Below are 23,429 nucleotides of genomic sequence, written 5' to 3' on the forward strand. Positions count from 1 at the left end.
AGAAGTACCCTCTGCCATTTATCAAGATTTCTTTAATTGTTCAAAGCCCAGAAACCCCTAATATATATAATGTGTTCCTGCATAGTTTATCATTGTTGTTATAATTAATTTGGTCTGGAAAACGGCTAATCTCCTTTGTAACAACAAACGGCTAATCTCCTTCTGCTCTCGCCTCCCCAGCACCAAGAATAGAACGGCTTGATGACCACACCTGTGAGGTCACTTGGGAGGCATTACAACCCATGAAAGGTGACCCGGTTATTTACAGCCTTCAGTCCATGATTGGGAATTCAGAGTTCAAACAGGTATTCTATCCTTCTACTGTCATTCCTCATTGTTTTATTGTGTATTAGTCACGGCTGGTATACTGTATGTGTCACGTTACGTCCTTTCCAAAAGTGCAGAAACAATAAGAGGCTCAAGTACAGGATACCACTATTACTTATCGTTCAGGTAGACAAGTGTAACAACATGATTCTGTGGTTAAAACACAACTATCACAACCCTTTTCTTTTAGTGACAGTCTGCAATAGTTTATTAGAATAACTTGCTAGCACCTAGGCTGCTACTGCACTTTACTGCTTCTGATGCACGAGTTGATCATTTGGTCGCTTCTAATGTGTAGCAACTATTTCGATGGATAGCTGTGTAATGAGGCATAAACAATGTCATGTCACCTTGCACCTTGCTGGTTGGATTTCAGTTTGGTGTGTTTTTCATGTCCCGAGGTGAGGACAAATTAAACAAAATTAGCCTGTACTTTCCGTCCATCCTCTATCAGATGATTAATGGTTCAAGGGCTTTTTGTTTAATGTTATGATGCCTGTGAATGATTAGATAAAACGCTAGCATGGTCAAAATATTTACACAAGGGCAAATGTTTAAAGAAAGTTAATTAGTATTTCAAAGTATTTTTAGCCAGCTGGCAGATGTGTCTTTGGATTAGTAAGTTTGAATGGATTTATGTTCCCAATGAACAGTTTTTTTGGCCAAGAAATTATTAATAAAATAGTAATAAAATAAAAACATTATTTTGATTCCTTGTTCTACCATGAGCACACAGCTACAACAATGCATGTTCTGTATACTTTAGTTGAAACTCTTTCTGTCACAGGCATGTTGTGAATCCCTGATTCCTTGATTTTGATGTACTGTACCAACTGTGTTTTGATCAGTAGAGAAGAGGCAAAATTAATGTTATCCTCCACTTTCATAATACCTAAATACTATGTGATACAATACATAAAGGGCTATATATAAAAGACAGCCTCTTCACAAATAGAGGTCTGGTTATAAATCCTTTTTAGAACATGCTGGTTCGGTCAGTTTGCTTCAAGACAGTAACACTAAGAATACGCTAGACAGAGCAAGTATGGTAGAAATTGTCCTTGGATGAGGATTCCAGAACTTAGGTGTGGAGCACCCATTGCCTTTATGAGAGACATGTATAGAACTCGGGACATTGTCAAAAATACACCTGAAATTCACAGATTGTGTGTTTTACTAGAAGTAGAGTGAGGTAATTTGAAATTACATTAATACTAAAAATAACTTGAAGTTTATATGAAGTAGGAGAGAATTGCTGTTTTAGATTTCATATTGTTCAGAATGTATTTCCCATTGCTACATTGAACTCTACATTTTTTGACCAAGCTCATTGCTTGCCATTGAAAAATGTTTCAATAGTATTGTTACTAACAATATACATACTATTTAAGAAGAGCTAAAATATTTGTCTAATTTTCTAACCATTTTTTGTTTTGTTTTACTGAATGTCTATATGTAAACAGAAAACAGCCAAAATGTAATTCTGTAAGTTTTATTACAATACAGATGGAATGATCTTCAGAACATGTGAATAAAATAAATCCATCAGTTCAAGAACTTGATAATTCCCACTTTCTCAAAATAAAGCGTATTTGATGTTTCTGACAGCCTGTGATTTTAGGACTTGTATACGGCACTGAAATTAAATCTGATGCCGTAACTAAGTAACAGTGTCAAAGAGCAGCATGTGAGGACGGGAGCTTCCAGGGGGCGGCGCTCAATTGGCCGAGTGCCGCCCAGGGGGAGGGAGGGTTAGGTCGGCCAGGGTGTCCTCATCTCACCGCGCACCAGCAACCCCTGTAGTCTGGCTGGGCGCCTGCAGGCTTGCCCGTAAGCTGCCTGAGAGCTGCGTTGTCCTCCGACGCTGTAGCTCTTGGGTGGCTGCATGGTGAGTCCGCAGTGTGAAAAAAAGCGGTTGGCTGACGGCACACGCTTCGGAGTCAGCGCAGGGGTGGTAGCGGTGAGCTGAGTATAATAAAATAATTGGCGATTCCAAATTGGGAGAAAATAATAAAAATAATTGGCATAAATTTATTAAAAAAAAAAAAAAAAGAGCAGCATGTAACAAGTGGTGGTCAAGTGCATTTAAGTGAAGTAGAAAATAAATGAAGGCAAGTTTGTCCTGGCTGGTCAGTTCCAATGTCAGGCTTTGACAATTCTGAACACCCCTTGTAGATATTTCAAAAGGTTCAATTCATTTATGGGACCTAAAGGGTCTTGTTAAAACATGAAAGCTGTCATGTAATTATTTACTGCCGTTTGCTCTTTTTTTTGTATTGCTTCTTCTTTTCTATTTGCACTGACAGAAAATGAAATTATGCTCAGACATCTATCGCAACACATTTATTTTCCACAAGTTAAGGCTGTTATCCCATCCAACTCATCATTCAAGATCGCTTTGTGCCAGTTCTGAAATATTGTTCATGAATGTACATTAGCAAAGTAGCAATTGCTTCTTCATGCTACATTCATTTTTGTCACCCTGAATATGTTTAAACAATGAGATTATAAATATAATTAAGCATTCCTCGTAAATGGGTTTTATAATTGATAGCTCATGTCGACCCCATATTTTACAATGCAGCAATTGAGTTGGAACTATTTGTTGTAAAACCATAAATATACAAGAAATGACATACACCCTTGGGTAATTTGTTGGTGATTTTGTCTTGGTGTGCTGTTTAGATTTTGGGCAAAATCTGATTTAAAATAGTGTGTTTTTACACTTTTATGAGCCAATTCTATTTTTTTTTTTCATTGTTATCATTTTATTGTGGCCAAACCCCTTAGTAATTTAATTTTATAATGAACTGTAGATTCAATGGGGACAGGCAAATATAGACTAGCCAAGTGGAAGGCATTCTATCTCTAGGAAGTAGACATAAAAGGATTTAGGGTATTCAGAACCACAAAAAAAAGCTACCTAGTTACTTGGCAACTTACTTGTTTTATTTTCAAAATAAGATGTATCAGGAAAATACATTAAGTGTCAAGAGGACAAAAATGCACTTAAGTTGGATTGGGTTCTTCTGAACACTTTCCGTCTCAGACTACAGCTAGAGTTTTCCACAATTAAGTGAGCTGAACTGTAAACAGAACTACGCAGGCAAGTAGTTTAGACTATGATTGAGCAGGTGAGTTCAGCTGTTTTATATTATCTTAGGCTAAATAGTAACCTCTTTAATGTGTATAATCTAGCACTGTTTTGTTAATTGGCACAAAATAATGTATTTGTGTCTTGCACTGTTAAGCATATGAAATTGACCATCCCTGATTTAATAGTTCTAACTTTACAGCAAAAGTGGGAAAGGGTTAATTAATTATGGGGTCAAATTAAAAGGGTGTTTAAGCATACATTCTGATAAGTTTAGTGTTTGGTATTTCAAGTTGGTTGCCTGCTCTGTTTCAGTTGGAGATAATAACTGCTTATTTTAAATTGAATTTTAATTGTAAAATAATCATCAAAGGCAGGGCATTTTCAATGTGCACCATGTCAGTATTTTCTCAATATTTAAGGTATGAATCATCATTATGCAATTAATTTGTGTAGATTGTGTATATTGCTTTTTTCTTTAATAGTAAATGGCTAGTAATTTGATATTTGTTTTGATTTATTGAATTTCATTTTTGAATATAGAGGCCTTCAGAGTAGTGTTCTATTGTAAGAATAGGAGTAATGCAAACATATCCCTGATGTCAGGGAGACAACATACAGTACAGGTTCACATCCTGGCAGTGCGAAGTAGGCCGGTCTTTGCTGGAGACTCCAAAGGGAGCTTTGCATTGGCTGTGGCACTCCCATAGGTTAGGGAGTCAAAACCGACAGGGACTGTTTCTACTCATTGCGCAACAGCGAACCCTGCTGGCCAGGCACCCAGTGAGCTCAAAGGCGGACACTTGCATGACTGGCCTTTGTCCTCCAGAGGTCGGTAGTTTGCTGACATCCGCTCTCGAGTTCCTGGGTGAAAAAGGGGGGCATTGAAAAAAGCAAATGAAAACAACTCTTTCTAATTTTGTAGCTGGAGATTTAACATGTCTCATTGCCTCATCTCTTTACCATTTTAGGGTGCCATGTTTTTAAGTTTTCTTTCCCATACCTCACTGTGCTTCACAGTGCTCACCTATGCTTTACCATGTTTTCACTATGCTTTTATTACACTTTGCAGTTTACACTTTGGTGCTTATCATGAAATGTCAATAACAATTTGTCGTTTGTGTCAACTGGCTGGCAAAAATGATATTTTGGGAACCTCTGAAGGAAGCAATTTGACTGGTTCAGAGGGGAATCTATGAGGAAATGCACTTTCTTCAGGTTCCTAACAGTATTAAGTCAGGACATGTTCCTGAGTTTAGAATGCCTGGTTCTTGGATAGCTTCCATAGAACCAACTGTTTATGATAGGTGGAGTTCAGTGTTGTAGAATGCATTCCATTTACTTGCAAAGGATTTACACTTGGATTAAAGTATCACAATTAAGGTAGACATCAGAGTATGTACTCGTATTGTTTTCTCTATTTCCCTCCTCTGTATGTTAAAGTATTAAGCTGCAATAAAGATGCAGTGTTATAAATAATTGTTATTGTTTGTTGGAACAATTCAATAATTGATCATTTTAATGTTTACCTGGGTTGATTAGTTCTCTTATTACTATTTAAATGATGTGTTACAAAGATCGAGGATTTACTATGAACACACATTCACGTGCAGACACAAGGACTGTTTAATCAATAGTAGTATTTTATTAAGTACACAAATAATAAACAGAAATCAGAAAAGTAAATGTCTTAGTCTCTAAGCACAAAACACAATTCAAAATCTCTCACTGCCTTAACTTGACTAGCAGGCAATTGAATATGACACCACCTGTCTCCTCACACACCAGCAGCAGCAAGCAGGCTGTGATGTAGTTAGTTGCTCACGCACACACGCGCCCACATCCAAGCACAGAGTACATCTGAGATAATGCAGACAATCTTAGAATATATCACATTAAGCTTATTAATGGTATATAGATTAAGTATATGGCAAGTTTTACTTGTAAAGAAATTATTCATACAACAATATGAGGTAGATTACTTATAGTTCATCAAGTTTCACTGAAAGTTATGGAATATGAAATGTAACTGGAATTATACTTTTGGTCTGCTGACTTGGAAACTGAATTTGTTGAAGTGTCCAGTACAAAGTCTTCAATCCTACATTGGATCAAACTTGGCAACAAAACTTTCAATTCTCAATAGAATCAACAAACAGCTGCAACAAAGCCTTCAGTCCTCGGTATAGGATCAACAACAGCGCCCGTCCTCTCTGTCCTCTTCGCTGAATCTTTTAGCTACGCAGGTAGCAGGACACATTTTCTTTTGGATACTGTGGTTTTAGGTGTACAGCAGACCCAGACTGGTTTGTCTCATAAGCCTCTAAGTTTTACAGCAGTCCTTCAGCTGGGCCTCAGTCTTGTTGCTTGTGGTTGTTTACTTGCTTGCAGCTTGTTTCCTCGTCTTGGGTCTGTTTTCAGGCCCGTCTTGATTCAGGAGTTGCCGCTTTGCTTAGCAGAGTGACAGCACCTTGTTTAGCATTTGATGTGGCGTGCAGAATGTTCAGTTTTGCTTAGATTTTTAGTCTTTTTCACTCTGCTGAGTAGCCAGCAGCTTGTTGTTGCAGTTGGGACTTGCTGACATCTATATTTTATGTCTTTCTTGCATCAAACCGCTTGTGTTTGCAGTTTTACGGTCTCTTCACTGTCCTTTCAGCCTCACCCAGACCAGATGCCCCCCTCCTAGCCCTGGTCATCTTCAGTAAAGTATTCCTGCCAGGAACCAAGGGGCCCTTTTTTTTAAGACACAGCAGTTTGCTCTTTTTCTTAAGACACAGCAGTTTGCTCTTTTTCTTAAGACACAGCTCTTTCATTAATTAGTCCAGTTATATCATTAATACACGTTCAGGGGGAATATGTCCCATATGTTATAAAACATAATATGGAGAACCATTTTTGTGGTACTTTGTTACAATCAAACAGACACACATGTCCCACTAACTCTTTTACAACTGCCGTCAAAAACCAGCTGCCTCAATTTACTGTAGCTATTGCGACAGTCCATAACGTAATAGCGGTGCTGTACTACTGCATTACTTTTAAAACTCAACATAACAGCCATGTTAACAGCAGCAGAATATGGCCAATAGATGTTGCAAAGAATCCCGCAGCATGAAACGCATTTAACATTTAACAGTATTTAAATGGATATTATTATTATTATTATTATTATTATTATTATTATTATTATTATTATTATTATTATTTAGTTCCAGTACTGAAAAAGGTTACACAAGTGTACAGAGCTGAAGGGACTAAATAATGTATGTGTACTATATAGTATTTAAATATGTATCATGCACTTAAAACATTAATATATGTGATTTATTTTCATTTATTTATTTATTTATTTATTTATTTATTTATTTATTACGTTTTTTGTAATCATTACCCCAAAAAAGATGCAGGTATTTTTCACGGTGGGTACCCAGTTCTGGATTTTCTACCCGTGCCGACCTCTAATTTAATGTGTGTGTGTGTGTGTGTGTGTCTGTCTGTCTATATAATGTACACACCATTTCTGATGCTTTAAATTGTCACATACTCTACTTCCTCTAAGCACACTCAATTCTTGCTGTAGGTATCTCTCTTCAATAGTTTCTTCACATACAATTGGATCTACTAATTGGATCTGTTTTTTTATTTGTATTTATCGATGATCCAGTTAACAGAAATAGATGTTGGAATGTATTTCTGTATCTGTTTTTGCAGACATTGGCTTCCAATGGTGGTAATTACAATGACTATCCATTTATGTGCTAATTTACTATTTCCCAGTTTGCCAGTGTTGACTTCTTCTGTTACCTCGGTAATAGTGTACAGCAGGCCAGGTGGTTAATCCATTCACCAGTATTTGCTGCTCCAAACGACACCACAGGTTCAGGCACCAATCCAATATAATGAATCAATAAATGACATTGTTTAACCATTCAGGATGTCTGCTAATCAGGTTAAACAGCAATCAGCAGTGTGATGGAAAATTTAACAAATCAGCGTTAGAACACTGTTTTGGACAGATTTGCTTCTCTCTAAATGTAATTCTCTCTCTCTCTCTCTCTCTCTCTCTCTCTCGCTCTCTCTCTCTCTCTCTCTCTCTCTCTCGCTCTCTCTCGCTCTCTCTCTCTCTCTCTCTCTCGCTCTCTCTCTCGCTCTCTCTCTCTCTCTCTCTCTCTCTCTCGCTCTCTCTCTCGCTCTCTCTCTCTCTCTCTCTCTCTCTCTCTCTCTCTCTCTCTCTCTCTCTCTCTCTCTCTCTCTCTTTATGGTCTGTGCCTGGTTTAACTACGGGGACACCACTAGTGTAAACTCCAAAGTCCTAACTCAAACCTAAAACATTTTGCTTGTGAACGTGACAGAGTCACGTTGGCCAAATTAAACAAACGAGGACAATGTAGCAGACTGAAATAAAGATCAAGGTAATTTACCCTTTCCCAGCTACCATAAACTGCAATGACTGTCGTTCAATACTGAGGTGTTGCAGCGATCAAAGTTTCTTTATTGAAGTGACCTGGTTGTTTTTTTCAAAAAAAAAAAAAGATAAATGGAGTATTTTGATTATGTATTTTTCATTTATATGATTAGATAAGCATACTTTTGCTTTATAATCAATGTTTTTAATTATTCAATTTGCATGAGTGACTATTTCTTGTATTGGAAGTTTATTGTGTTTGGTAATAGATACATTGCTATTTATCTATACAACTTTTTTTAAGCTTGTGTAATTGAATCTACTAATTGAATAATCATTTAATTAAGAAAGACGATGCAAAACTAAGCTTGGTTAATCTCGGTTTTAATCACATAAATTGATAAAATTACTACATCCATGTAATTTACATTTGTTTTATTACCAATGCTGCTATTATTATTGATGTTGTTGTTGTTGTTGTTGTTGTTGTTGTTGTTATTAGTATCCTGTAAATAAAATCATTTAAAATGTATTTGTTTAATCAGGAAATTTACCCATTTGAGACCGTGACCAAAATTTACTAGGGGCAATAATTTAGAAATTACAACAGAACCAACACAATAACGTGTGGTTCAAGCTTGATCAGCAGCATGGAGATCAGAATACATAGCATGTCTATTTTTAAACGTGATTGTGGACTGAAATAAATTAGTATTTCTTAAATAAAATTATAAATGTAGCTACAGTAAGCACTTCTAGGAAATTAACTGTTAATTGTGAAGAGAACATAAAAAAACATTGTCGTCATATCCAAAAACTGCAAACTAACAAGAAAATTGGTAGGCTTTACGTACTACGCATATAAAAAAAAATAAAATAAAATGCAGCCTACTACAGTGGTGTATCTAGGCTTGGAGATGTGGTTGGGACCCAATTTAGGTTGGACAGGCAATGACAAAAGGTCTGACGTCACAGGAAATAGTTTACATTTCAAAAATGATTTAAATCGATTAAAACCCTCAAATATGTTCCCTGTAAATCAATTTGAAATGTTTGAAGATAAAATAAATGTACATATATCCGCAGTGAATGCACTTTAAAGAGCCAAACCAGCAAGGACTCAGTAATATTACATTTTAAGCAATTAAATAAAATGAAAGTTAGTAAATGACTTACCATTGCCTAGTTAGTATTCTCTCGTCTCTGCTCCACCTTACAGGACAAGGCGTCTGGCGTGTTGTTGAGTATTGCAATTATATATAGTCATACTCCAGAGAATCACACAGGTCTCTTTCAAACCATAGGAGAGACAGCATGTTCTTCAGTGACTTGTCAGTATTGAGGCTCACAACCGCTGTTCACGGTGTACAGGTGGTTATTGGGATTAAAACTCTAAAGTGTGTGCATGTTTGGAAAGATATACAAATAATCTAAAACTTAAATTACTGTTTGATATTTTTTCCCTACAGTCGATTTGCGCTGTGTTTTGCTGAACGAAGACTGAAACTTCAGCTTCATCCATATTAACGTTTTACAAAGTACATGCCAGTTCTGTAGACTTCCTCTATTGCCGAATGTGTCAGATTGTGGTAAGCATGCAGATGTGGGTTAACAAACAAATCATCCAGTCGATTTCGTAATTTTCCCTTCTAACATTTATTTTCACATGTTGCCATTTCCACTGCTTAAGTAGATGTAAATTTAATAACTTGCAGATATCTGTCCGTAGTCTTTAAAAACTAAATTAAATAAACTAATTTGTTTTGCCACGTTAACCGCTCCACTACTACTAATTAGTCTGCAAGTTTGCTTAAACTTCACATTTAAAATAAAGTTGGAATATTAAAATGTCTGGGACTTTCAAAAGATCTGCGTCAGCTGGCTCACAAGCTGTCAATCAAACGCGGCTTGCACATGATTCGTTGTGTGAGAGGAAGATCCCACCCAAACATAGCATCACAGTAACTACTTTGCTTTGATTGGTTAAAGCCTGTGAAGTTTTTAAAAATAGCATTTTTGTCCTAAACTTGAGCTCCCGCCTTCAGGTGCACAGTTTTAAAAAATAAATAAATAACAAATATGTAAAGTTACTTAAACTTGGCATTCATATAGGCACAGAGTTGGGTGGGACTGTGTGCTAACTGCGTACGCCCCTGGCCTATTTTTTTTTAAAACCTCCATACTTAGTTTGATTCATGGGCTTGCACATGTGAGATGATGAATAGTCTCCCAGACTGGATAAAAGAGTACATGATGTGCCCACCTGAAGAGGCACTGGCTGGGCTACATACAGCCGTGGTGTGGTGCCAGCAAAGAGGGCAGGTGTTCTGCTGGGAACGCGTGTTAAATATCCAAAGTGAAATCTACCAACAATCGGTCCAAGAAACCAAGCAGCGCATTATCACTGACTTCTTCTAAGCCAGAGCAGACACCTCTGCAAGCCCAAGAAATGTTCCCATTACACAAAGTGCACCAGAAACACCAAGTGAGATTTTCCCAGCAAGTGATATCCTCCGCGGTGAGAGTTTGGAATGAACTGTGGTTCCACTGGAAGATTTTGAGTTTAACCCGGGACACGAGGAGTATACCGCACTGTAATTGTGCAACAGCACATAATGTAAATATGTTCAGTAAACAAAATTACTGCAATAAGACTTAATTAGCAATAAATGTGTTTTTTTTGCTTTAAATACTTGTTCACATATGTTTCTGTGCACTTTATCTGCTGCACTAATTGACTAATCCGACTTCTCGTGTTGTTTAACTGCACTTCTCTTTAGCGGCTTCGACTGTACTCGTTTTGACTTGTAAATTGAGAAAAATGTAACTTTTACTTGGTAATTCCTCGTGCTGTCAATAAAGGTCACATTGTACACTATTTAACAGCACTGACACCTAACTTTTTTTATTTTTATAAATCACTCCAGGATAGCCACTTGGTGTTGTCTGTTTTGATTGAAATTTATCAAAATAGAGCTTGCTTATGAGAGGCTGTTGTGTACTGTATGTTGACCATGGTCTAGTTTTCCATGACACTGTCACCTGCAAAGCATTATTTATAGGTGTTAGTATGTCTTTGGTTGTTACTGACATACCTTGTATTGTTTGTTTTGCAGATTTACAAAGGCTCAGCCAGGTCATTCCAAGTTTCAGGACTTCAGCTGAACTGTGAACATCGTTTCCGGGCCTGTGCCATTCGTCAGTGCCAAAACCCTGAGGGGCCTCAAGACCTGATCGGCCCCTACAGTGCCACTGTAACATTCTCCTCTCAGAAGACTGAACTGCCTAGCACCACCCATAAAAACACTGTGGAAGTCTCAAGGACAAAACGCACTCTGAGTGATGAGCAGTGTGCGGCTGTCATCCTTGTGCTCTTTGCTATCATCTCCATTCTGATTGCCTTCGTCATCCAGTACTTTGTCATTAAGTAATAGGACCATCCCAAACTGACAAGGTACTTGGAGTACCTGCTGCAGCCTCAATTTGAAATGATGTTATACTGTGATATGATTTCTGTTAAATTTGCTTTTACATCTATAGTGGCATATAATGCTGCTTCTGGACTAAGGGTGGGCAATTTCAGTCCTGATGGGCCGGTCCAATCCAATCCAGGTTTCGTAGTTATAGTGAAATAATGAACTACTTTTATAACCTGGGTGGAAGTTTAATTCAGAATGTTGTTGGAACAAAGACTTGGACTGGAAGGGCCATCATTGTTTTCCCTGTGTTCTAAACTTCCAGCACCTTCCCTGTCATTCTCGTTGGCTACAATGCTTGAAATTCCCACGTGGCAGCTGGCAATTCAATAAGAGACACCAGCAACCCAAGTTACTTTAGTAGGCCTAACAAGTTAAATTAGTAAACTACTAATAGCTTTATTGTGAATAGTAATTCGGTTTTGCTGGTTTACAAAACAGTGCAGTAGAGAATATAGTTAATTGGTGATCAATCATGATTGATTTACTTAATTAAACTGTTCAAATATTTAGGCTAAGAATTGATAGCACAATAGCTAGTTTTTAGAGGATAATCATATTGTTGCAATTGCCAACTAGTAAGACATGCTGCCCCAGTTTAATGAAAGCTGCTTGACTGCTTGATAAGTCATATGGTTCACAAGTGCCAGAATGGGGTTTCTTTTTGCAAGACGAAAAGCTACTCATAAAAAATAATGACATAAACAAAAGTAGAATGAAACATACTCATTTAGCACTTTCCCATCCAGAATGTGTGGTGATGCAAAAGAGACTGTGAAAGTAACATCTGATATATTTTTGTAAGAAACTTAGACCTATGTCTGGAGTTTGTCTTTCAAAAATTAAATTGCATAAGTAAAAATCCTTTAGCTGTTTCTAATCTTAACTATACATTTAGCACAGATGCTTATTGAGTTCTCCCAGCCTAATGATTTGCACCTCGTACAAAATGTTTGACTGCATGTAGTATTTGTGATTACAATAGAACACTTTTCAGGTAATGTAAGCCTTAAATGTGTATCGTGAGCTTGTTTTCTGAGTAGTCTGTTTTTTAAAATACTTCATCTCCAAAGTCGAGTAAAACTTAGTTATCTGAAGTTTAACAAATCATAAAAAGAACGACTGCTTACAGTAAGTATAAAAACTGAACCTAATTTTCGGGAAAGAAAAATCATTAGCAATGATCTGTATTCATAATCACAATTTTGTTGTAATTACTTTCTAGTTTTTGTAACATTCCCATTTTTTGCATCAAGATGCATTTTTTGTTATATTTAGTTTGTTTTTCTTTAATATATAAATATATATATATTCATTGTGTAAAACACTTTAATTATATGAGAGAATATATTTAGCAGTCTGTATTATCTGTTTATTTTATGTCCTAAATGAGTTCATTCTGTCCAGAGATACATTAACGGTTATCTGTCTGTGTTTACTTGTATTCCTATGAATTCAGACTTTGACACTTTTTTGTGTTAATTGATATTTGTCGCTGATTGCTGAAGTGTTGAATGGGCACAGTTTTCTCTCTGGAAACCATCAAATGTGATGTTGTGTTTGGCTGTTGGCAGATACAACGTTAGATTGTTGAAGCAATTAAAAAAAACAAAACAAAACAAAAAAAACACATAATGTCACAAAAAATTAGATGCCCTGCAATGGCTTCTATTTGTCATAGTAAAATTAAAATGACTATTTTTGATAGTGAAACTGTAATTGCAAGTTGTGCCATTTGAATATTTTCAGTGTGGGCTAATGCAGTAAGGAAAAATATTTTGTATGTAATTTTAATGTTTGCAGTTACCTCATATACTGTACATTCCAAAAAGTAATTCAAACTTGTTATAAATACTACCAATGATATCACTTTAAAACTGTACAATGTCAGCAATGAAAATTGTATAATGTCATAAATATGTATCTACACTGTAACTCTATAGCCATTATATCTAAAGAAAGATCCATGCACAATAAAATATCTATAATTCTTTGTTCTTGTCATGCTGTGTAATGTCAAACACACTCATACTGTTTATTATAAAATGTTTTAGGTGGACATAACACTCTGATTGGCTGAACAAGATTCCAAGCAGTGGTTGGATCTGGCTGGATCTCTCCAGCCTTGTCACTGAGCTTTTGGGTTCTACACTGATCAGTGGAATGGGACATTTCATAATCTCAATAAGACAATTATTGGTGTGGGTTGTTGTATAATTATTGCACTCTAATTTGTCTCATGCCTACCAATGCACCTAGCAGACTGGTAATTTCACAACAATGAAGGATACCACTTGACAACTCAAAAGAACAACCTTATCAAATGAAGGCCTGATAAGTCAGAATTGACCGTTCTTCCAGAACATTTAAAGTTGGCTCTGAGGCTTTGGTGGGGTCTATGTTTTTTGTCAAGTTACTGTACTGTATTTTGTTAATATGTGTGTACATACATACATACGTGGGACCATGCTGTGTAAAGACAGGTGGCATAACAGGACATGACTTTGCTTTGAGTAATACATGTGTTATAATAGCCATAAAGATACAGAAGCGCAACCATTACTGTAAATGAATAGAAGGCCTCCCCATCACTAAAGTTCAGGGCTGGTCAGCCTTTTTTTCTACAGTAATGGCTGGGCTCCTTATCACTTAAACAAACACCCATAGCTTTTTTTCCTATTAAGTCTATTTTTTTTAATTAAAAGATTTATGACTTTTCTATCCACCATTTAATGTTACCTTTGACATCACCAGGTGGCCAGCCATCATGAAGTCTTTCAACAGCATTGAAATCCACATGCAGTTTGTACTACTGACAGCTCTGCTGAATAGCTTGCAAAACTTAGTTTACAGTATCTTCAAAAATAGAACGTCAGTAAGTTATTCCATTAGCCTTATTAGCCAAAGTAACGTCAATCCACACACTGTATATTGTGTAAGGGATAACACACTCCAGGGCTTGTGGGTTGTGTTGCATTCACACACGGCTGTGGTTGGGTTGGAGGCACGAAGCAAAGCCGAGTGCCTTCATACCACAAAGCCGTATGTTAATGCAACACAACCCACAAGCCCTGGAGTGTGTTATCCCGCTTATAAAACGGACACAATAATACATAGAAAAACAAACTTTTTTATATTAAAAAAAAAACGAACAATTTTATTGTATGTTCTTCCACTTTGGAGAAAAAATAGTCCATCAGACACGGTTAAACTCAAGGTTTTCAACATTTCCAACAATAAATACAATAACAGAATACTATTTTATCCCAGCCGGGATCAAAATAATTAATTGTAGCCCTGTCCAGCTACTTCCCTCAAATACCTGAAGCTAGTTAAAATGAGAGTACATGTTATTTTTTTTAACTACCGATACTGTGCTAATGCAAATAAAGAAACAATAATGTTGCATTCCTTATTGATCGCCTTGCTATAACAATATAAAGCAACCTGACTCTCTTCAAACACAGAATATTTTATTTATGATATAGATTTACCTTCCATAAATTCAGTTAACAGATAGGTAAATTGGTGGGTTACGCTGAGGGGGACAAAGACAGGGCTGCGAAATCCTAAGTATCAAGAATCCAGTCGCTTATTCCTCAGTCACAAACACGCATTGCGAGTGGATTAATCTGTATGCTTTGCTGTTGTTGTTGTTGCAAACCCAGACTTATTGGTCAAGTGTTTTCAGCAATTCCCAGGCAGGCTATAATTACCTGTCCTGTGATTCTTTCTCCAGCTACCGCATGCTGTATATTCATAATTGACCACTGAGACATCGGGAAACAACAAAGTACAAGAAGCTTGATAACATGCAAACTCAAGCTGTGCTGCAACAAAATTCCTATGCGTATTCTTTACTCATTAAATTTAAAAATCATACGCAATTCCGATTTTTTCAATGCATAAAACAGCCATTGCGCAGCTTGTCAGAAGCGCTGGTGGAGACCAATCAGAAACCTGAATTTGTGCTTCTGTCACAAGGTATTATTATTATTATTATTATTATTATTATTATTATTTGTTTATTTAGTAGATGCCTTTATCCAAGGTGACTTACAGAGACTAGGGTGTACTATACATCAGATGCAGTCAGTTACAGTAACGTCTCACCCGAAAGACGGAGCTCAAGGAGGTTAAGAGACTTGCTCAGGGTCACAAAGTGAGTCAGTGAGTGAGCCGGGATTTGAACAGGGACCTCCAAGTCAAAAGCTGTATGGCATATGACAAGTTGACAGGGTCTATTGTATTATACTTAGAGATGCGCCATGGTGTGCATTATTGTGAATGGTTGCAGTTTTCAGATGCTGAAGACACAAGGCTTTTCACTGAGGCGTTTGGTGATATACAACAATGTGCACCCTGAACTGTCTTATTCCTTAAATATGGCATACTGCAAGTACACCAGTACAAGCGTTTCCATGTACTGAGTAGAATTACTGCATTCTTTCTCGGCTATAAACAAGTGTTATTTCTTGGGGTTCCCTGACTAAATTAGTGTGTGTGGTGTCTAACCCTTGAATGTGCCTAACATTTGGTATAGCATACTTCAATGGGGTGCCATTCACTTCAAAATAAAACATGTTGGAATTGAGACAATTAGAACATTTTGTTCATTAAAAAAAAAATGTCCATGCTTGCCAGGTTAAAAGCAATTCAAAAGAGGTTCAACTTTTACCGGGAGTTCATCGATAACTTTGAACATCTACTGTACTGCATTGCTTGAACATCTCAACTGAAATTTATTAGTGCTGTATAAACATCCGAGGCCTTGTGTTAAGGCTCAGGCTTGAAAATGCGGAATGATTCCAAGTGTTCAAACAGGGAGTCACTTTTCACAGTCACAGGGTTAGTAGTTTTTCCTCCAGACAAAGTGAACAGTTGGCTGAGGTCCAAAAAGTGGGCAATGTCAAAATCCAGTACCACAGCAGGGCTAATTTTCTCAGTAAGGGTCACTGTGGATCATAGGAAAGATCTTCTGGAAGAGGATGTGGCTATCATAAATAAGACTCCCTGTTCTTGTAATAACTATCCATGAAAAACATTAGGGTCATTTATTGTTAATCAGCAGAAACATCTGAAAGAGTGTATGGTAAATGGGAGTCCATCAGTCTTACAGTTATGACCAATGGCTTTTAATTTCTGCCCCCTCTATAAATGTGGCACTTTTTGTGCCTGTTTGGGGGGTATAAATGTGACTGTTTGGATTTTGGGTGGGACATGTATTATTCAAGCTGGATGAGACTCAAAATTACTGAAATATAATTTATTTCAGGCTGGCGGATGACCTTGCACTCCTCTTGTGAGCATCATAACCACTGTACAAAAAAGGTATGAGATTTTAACCTTGTCTCACTCACCTGCATGGGTCAGAATATGTTATGACAATGCATTCCACAACCATGTCTATTGCAATAGTAATTATCCATGTTTCTAATTGTCAAAATATAACACAAACTTTATAATATTTGTAATACAGTACTTCAAAACCCAGTGCCATATTTCAAGCTCTTTGTGAAGCTCTGGTTCCTCTCAGTTCCACTGTGATAAATCCGACGCATGTTTATGTATGAATGAGATAGACGAGGCAGAGCACCAATTTTTCACTGTATAAACTGTTTTTTATTGAGATGGATAGATGGTGCTTCCTCTGTGTCAACTCACAATTGTACATAATTAAACATTTATTTATGCTGTTACATATTTATTTGTGTCTGGTGTTCAGACCTGGGGTTGAAGACAAATAGTAAATAATCAAAATAGTTATAGACTGAACAGTTTTACACTACTATACTATATTATACTACTATAATATATTCTAATTTTCTTTTTATAAAAATTGTAATTAAAAACACATACCAAGCCCTGTGCAAAGACAATGCAGTTTGCTGTATTTGAAGATGAGTTAGAGAAGACTATTTATGAAATGCTTCTTGCAGATACTTCAGCGCTGTACTTCCAATTAACTCAAACTCCCTGAAATCGCATGGCATGTATTTCGTCAATGGGAAGTACAGCATGAAGTAGTGCAAGATCCATTCGCCAGTTTAATTGATTACAAATGCTATGAGAAAATATCATTACAAATCAAATGCACTTTTGACATAATGTGTACGAACACTATCTCAGTTCATCTGTTTTGATAAGATAAGCAAGTATTCTTTTCAATGGGGCAACATGCCGCCATATGGCACTCTAAGACAGGTATTTCTAAAGAACGAGGCGTTTTTTTGTTCCGAAATGTAATACAAGGTATTGATTTTATTTTGTCTCATTTCACACAAAAAAGGTCCAGGATATTACTAACTGAGAGAACATATTGTCTTATTTTCTGAGAAGTCTCAGTGGGGGAAGTGGAAGTGATTTGTAGTTTATATAAAAAGCACTTTGCAGATAAGCATTCATACTAAGGAAGTCATCAATTATTTAAAAAGAAAGATAATCCTAAGCCATAAAACAACACTTATGAAGGGAATCTAAACTGCAAAACAATAGTTGTATTTCTTTTACTATTACCTCTTCCATTACTAAAACATGTAGGCCTGCTTGCTGTTAAAACCTAAGAATGAATGAATACAGTGATTAATCTGTACAGAAACTGGTGCAGTACAACAAGAAGCTTTTTCCATTGAAAATATGTTATTGTTTTCCCAAGATTCTGGACTTTGAACTGCACATAGTCAAAACTAAGTGGAACCCAGAACTACAGAGAACAATTAATGATCATCGTCATTTCCTCTTTGATGAATGTCATGGTTTAAGTGAATGAGTTCAAATAAATTATTAGTTGTCTTCCTGATGAAGTGATCATTTTGCATTTTAGGATTCTCCTACTCAACAATACAGTATGTAGGCAGCAGTGTGGAGTAGTGGTTAGGGCTCTGGACTCTTGACTGGAGGGTTGTGAGATCAATCCCAGGTGGGGGACACTGCTGCTGTACCCTTGAGCAAGGTACTTTACCTAGATTGCTCCAGTAAAACTGTATAAATGGGTAATTGCATGTAAAAATAATGTGGTATCTTGTAACAATTGTAAGTTGCCCTGGATAAGGGCATCTGCTAAGAAATAAATAATAATAGTATATATTTTTTAAAAACAGACTTTGTATTACTAAACTGGGCCACTGGTGCAAAGGCAGAGGCAAGTTTTTTAAAAAAAACAACATAATAATCTGTCTCTACATTTTTTGTCTTGAGTAGATTCTTGCTAGTTTTATACTGTTTAAATTATTCTATTCCTCCCAGAAAATGTGCCTTTGCACATGTATCAAAATGGAGCCCTAGCTGCCCAGTGTTTTGAATTTTCTTATTAAAACAGTTGAAGCTACACACTACTGACTTGTGTTTGTGACACGTTTTAAAAAGCTGTCCAGCGTTTTATGGAAAATATTATCTCGTCAGTGTTGGTTTGCAATGATTCAGAGCGGTTCTTATTGCAATGACTCAAATGGTGTAAAAAAAGAGAAAGAGAAGTGAAGTTTAAAATGTACATAAACATGGATTTCTTATCAAAGCTCATGGCATTTCAGACAATACAGTTCACAAGGTTCCGAGGTGCTCAGTTTGAAGGACTTATCCAAAATGTCCTGAACTGATGAATCAGTGTATGTACATTTTAAACTTTACTTTTTTTGTATTTGTTTAAAGTGCTTTGGCATTCAGGATCAGTTCTACTTGCTAGATGCTATGCCACTATACACATATTGTATTATTATTATTTATTTCTTAGCAGACGCCCTTATCCAGGGCGACTTACAATTGTTACAAGATATCACATTATTTTTTACATACAATTACCCATTTATACAGTTGGGTTTTTACTGGAGCAATCTAGGTAAAGTACCTTGCTCAAGGGTACAGCAGCAGTGTCCTCCACCGGGGATTGAACCCACGACCCTCCGGTCAAGAGTCCAGAGCCCTAACCACTACTCCACACTGCTGCCCTGTATGTAACAAGGTCATTGTAAGTGTAATAGCCAGTGCCTGCTGGTGAAGAACTACTGTGAGTCAAGTGTCCTTTTGAATTGCTGTCATTAACCATTATTGTAGGTGTTCACAGGATGGCACTGGCTTACAATGATACAACACTTGTCTATGGTTGAACTGAATCTAGCAAGCAGAGCCGGGAAACTGCTCCCAAACACAGGCCAAATAAAGCCTTAAATAATGGAAAATATCATTTAAAGATACTGTAATTTACCAGGGGGGTAAGAGACTACAGGAAAACACACGTCAACAAGATGAAGAAATTCAACACCTTCAGCAGTATACTGGCTCATAAGGACCATAACACAAATATACACCAAACTCAGTGGCTGTTTTTTTTTTCCTACAATGATTAAATAACTGCAGTACATAAGTCATTTGTTTATTAAATACAAAATACACAGTGTTCTGTATCATTTCACATTGTAGATTTTACACACCATATATGTGTCTTTCAATTGTTCTCTCTATTCAATTATCTATTTATCTGTCTGCCCATCCATCTTCATCTGTAGCGGGCTGGAGACCTGCGTTTAGCATGTGTAGAGCTATAAATCGCAAGTGAATGAAGATGAATAGATTGGTAAACTGATGTTAAATGTTCTCTGACTAATATGCTATCAATGCTAGTTTTGGTCTGTTTTCACTCACACATATTGTGCCAGATAAATGTACAGTACTTGCATGTAACACTTGAAATGTATTTGCTTACGATTGTAAGTCGCCCTGGATAAGGGCGTCTGCTAAGAAATAAATAATAATAATAATAATTTTGAACAAATGGAAAACTGAGACAAAAATAAATGTTACAAAATTGTTGAATTTGAAACAGCAAGTATGCACAAATGTCAGCTATATAGTAACCAAGCTTGACAAAAGTATTCTTGCCTATTATAAGACCAGGTGGAAAATGTAATTAGTGCAAAATGTAGGCCCTTGTATGAAGAACATGAAAACAAACCATATTGGAGGTAAACCAATCAAACCAGAGGTCTTGGTCTTGGTCCTGTAGTCACAGGATTGAACCAGATTCTCAGGCCTGCCATGGTTTCAGGGGGCAGAAGTGATGCTACAGTATAACCCCCAGGAACAGGAAACCACTGCACGGAGGAGGATCTTGAAAAAGATGAGGCAGAATACAGGGTGTAAAGAGGAATGTAGGGTGTGGTTGTCAAAGTCCAGTGAAAAAGGCTCCAGCAATAAATGTGACTCTAGGGGCCGGATTTTCAAAACTTTGGTAATCAGATTTCCGTGTTTGACCTGGATTATATTGTGCAATTGGGTTTTTCAAAACATCGAAATGCAATCGGGATTACTGTGAACCGGATTTCGTTTTGGTAATCCGATCGCACTTGTAATCATGATTAAATGTTGCAATTTGGTTTAATTTAAAGAGGAGAGCAGGATTACTTTGATCCAAAATACCAGGATTATTGTGATCCTACGGCAGAGGTGGATTTAGCTTTTAAATGATCATAGAACATCGATATTGTGTTTGAATTCTCATAGCAAACACACACAATATGTCCAAATGGAGTGTAAGAATATAATATTTACATATTTATTCAAGGTTTGTATCCATGCCAGCAAAAAGGAAAACACATATTTAGTGGTATAGTTTTAATAAAAAAGCATATGCATACGCCTTCACATACGCCTCCTTAAAGCTCATCTGAGAGATGCTGGACTCTCGACCGATGAGGAAGACGATGAAGATGTCTAAAAACACATATCCTTTTTTCAAAATTCAATTTAGATTTATCTATTTAATTTCTGCTAAGTAAATAAATAAATAATAAAATAACCATTATTTGCATGCGTTTTATGTGCACTAACATTAAAAGTGATTTAGATTTTGTTAAATAATAATAATAATAATAATAATAATAATAATAATAATAATAATAATAATAATAATAATAAATAAAGTTGTGTATTAATCATAATTACCACAATATTATTTATTTTGTTAAATTAGGTCATATCATACATAAGGCCTCTTTAAGAAAAAAAAAACTATTAAGAACTAGCTAACTTCTAAAAACTGGATTTCGTAATCGTGATTATTTGTTATCTGGATAAATGTAATCCAGCAGTGACATTTTCTGAAAAACCAAATCAAAATGATCCAGATAAAAGCAATCTTGATCACAAAATATAGGATTACAAAATCTGGTTCACTTTGATCCAGATTAAAAGTTTTGAAAAACTGGCCCCTGGAGAATCTACATGGAACCTTTACATCACTCAGGGCCTGGGCTCATACCTTTGAAGCTTCAGGGTGATGCTCCATTGTTGCTGGAAGCTTGTGAATGGCACAGAGGGTTGTGTCATGGGCTTCCACTAGGTTTGTGTCTGAGTTGGGAATATGCCTGTAATTTACATTTTGTTCTTTTAAATCAGTAATTGTTTAATTTGCTCTTTCATTTTAATGGTCTTTCGAGTAAAAATGAGTTAAAGATTAGGATTTTTTAAATTTTTGGCTGAGGTTTGCTGTTCATTAACAAGAAATTGAAACACTTAGAATGTATCGACCATAAGTTTAGAGAAAGGGAAACGGGTAGCAATTGATAATATTATGTTAAGGACATTTTTAAAAGGAAGATATTCTAGGTGCATTCGTGCAGTGTGGAGTAGTGGTTTGGGTTCTCTACTCTTAACTGGAGGGTCATGGATTCAACCCCAGGTGGAGGACACTGCTGCTGTACCCTTGAGCAAGGTACTTTACCTAGATTGCACCAGTAAAAACCCAACTGTATAAATGGGTAATTGTATGTAAAAAATAATGTAATTGTATGTGAAAAATAATGTGATATCTTGTAACAATTGTAAGTCGCCCTGGATAAGGGCGTCTGCTAAGAAATAAATAAATAAATAAATAATAATAATAATAATGTATTATTATCATATTCAGGGAATATGTCCCACACAGAGAACATTGCTGCAGTTTACAACCAAATCCTGAATGCAAGCTTTGTCCCCCAGGGCCAAAATGAAACTTTTTCCCACTTTTTAATCATTTAAAAAAAAAAAAATCTACTTTTACAAATGCAGTACCATATTTATATGCATATAAAATGAATGCTCCTCTGTTGTTTTAATGTTGAATTATCATGACAGCAAAGTACATGAAGTAAAACTGTTTAATGAAATGTTTTTCAAAGGCCATGCTTAAAATGGCGTTCTAATAAGATTAAACATTACTGCCTCTGGTTTAATCTGGATTGTACTGTATTTAAAGAGTTATCTCATTTATATTGTTTCTGTTAGATTTATATGACAACGCAATTAAATTAAAGAAAATGTAATTAATCAATCCTCAAGACAGATAGGTTTCAATGCTTTTAATTCTATCCAAAGGAATATCAAACATCTTTTAATGAGGTGCTGAAGTGAATGCTAGAAAGGATAGATAAACAGTAATAAAATGTGTTTACACTAACATTAGCATACACTATTTCCATTCATCTATAACATCACAAATCAATTTCACACCTCAAACCACACAAACAACACAACTATAAAACCTATTGTAAATAAAATAACATATGACGTTTTCCAAGAACATGTCTATTATGGCAGTTCATTTGCATATATGTTCATTTAGGTTTATACATTAAGTAATAGATTATTTGAATGTAGCATTCAAAACAAATTTATAAAGGCTACATAACACTGGATAACCACATCCTCAATCCTTCTTAATGGTTTTAGATTTAGGATACATAGCATTCATTTAAGTATTCAAAACACTGTTCTCAAATGTGTTGTCATAACATCTATTACTTTGGTACCAGTTTGAATGATGAAAATATTTCAATATCACATGTTTACATATATTACATTTTATAGAAAAAAGTGTTCTTATATTAACATATATGGCTGACCAGAGCTTTTTTTCATTGCACAAACATTAATCTTTTAAAAGAATCGTATATTGAAAACGTAGGTGTCCATTTGTTAATATGCATTAATAGTATATTATATTGTGGATTAAACATATGTTAATAGATGTTAATATTTCAACATTTTTAGCAGCATAGGATTGTATAAAAAATAAATGTTCATATATGGAAATATATTTTTTGGTTTATGTTCATAAATTAAATTTCCTTTATCATTTGGGGAAATAAAAAGAAAA

General features: G+C 35.9%; 1 protein-coding gene across 2 annotated transcripts in view; it reads left to right on the plus strand.

Annotated features, from left to right (window-relative positions):
- Positions 1-13,295, plus strand: part of LOC117405912 (fibronectin type-III domain-containing protein 3A) — a 104,200-nt gene extending 90,905 nt beyond the window's left edge. For both annotated transcript variants that reach the window (XM_034922916.2, XM_034009423.3), the window contains 2 exons: positions 181-305; positions 10,943-13,295. In XM_034922916.2, the coding sequence (XP_034778807.2) occupies positions 181-305; positions 10,943-11,257 (440 nt within the window). In that variant the 3' untranslated portion in view covers positions 11,258-13,295. The remainder of the gene's footprint in view (positions 1-180; positions 306-10,942) is intronic.
- Positions 13,296-23,429: the final 10,134 nt, after the last annotated feature.

This window comes from Acipenser ruthenus, chromosome 9 (genome assembly GCF_902713425.1).
Source record: "Acipenser ruthenus chromosome 9, fAciRut3.2 maternal haplotype, whole genome shotgun sequence".
In the NCBI taxonomy this organism is placed as follows: Eukaryota; Metazoa; Chordata; class Actinopteri; order Acipenseriformes; family Acipenseridae; genus Acipenser; species Acipenser ruthenus.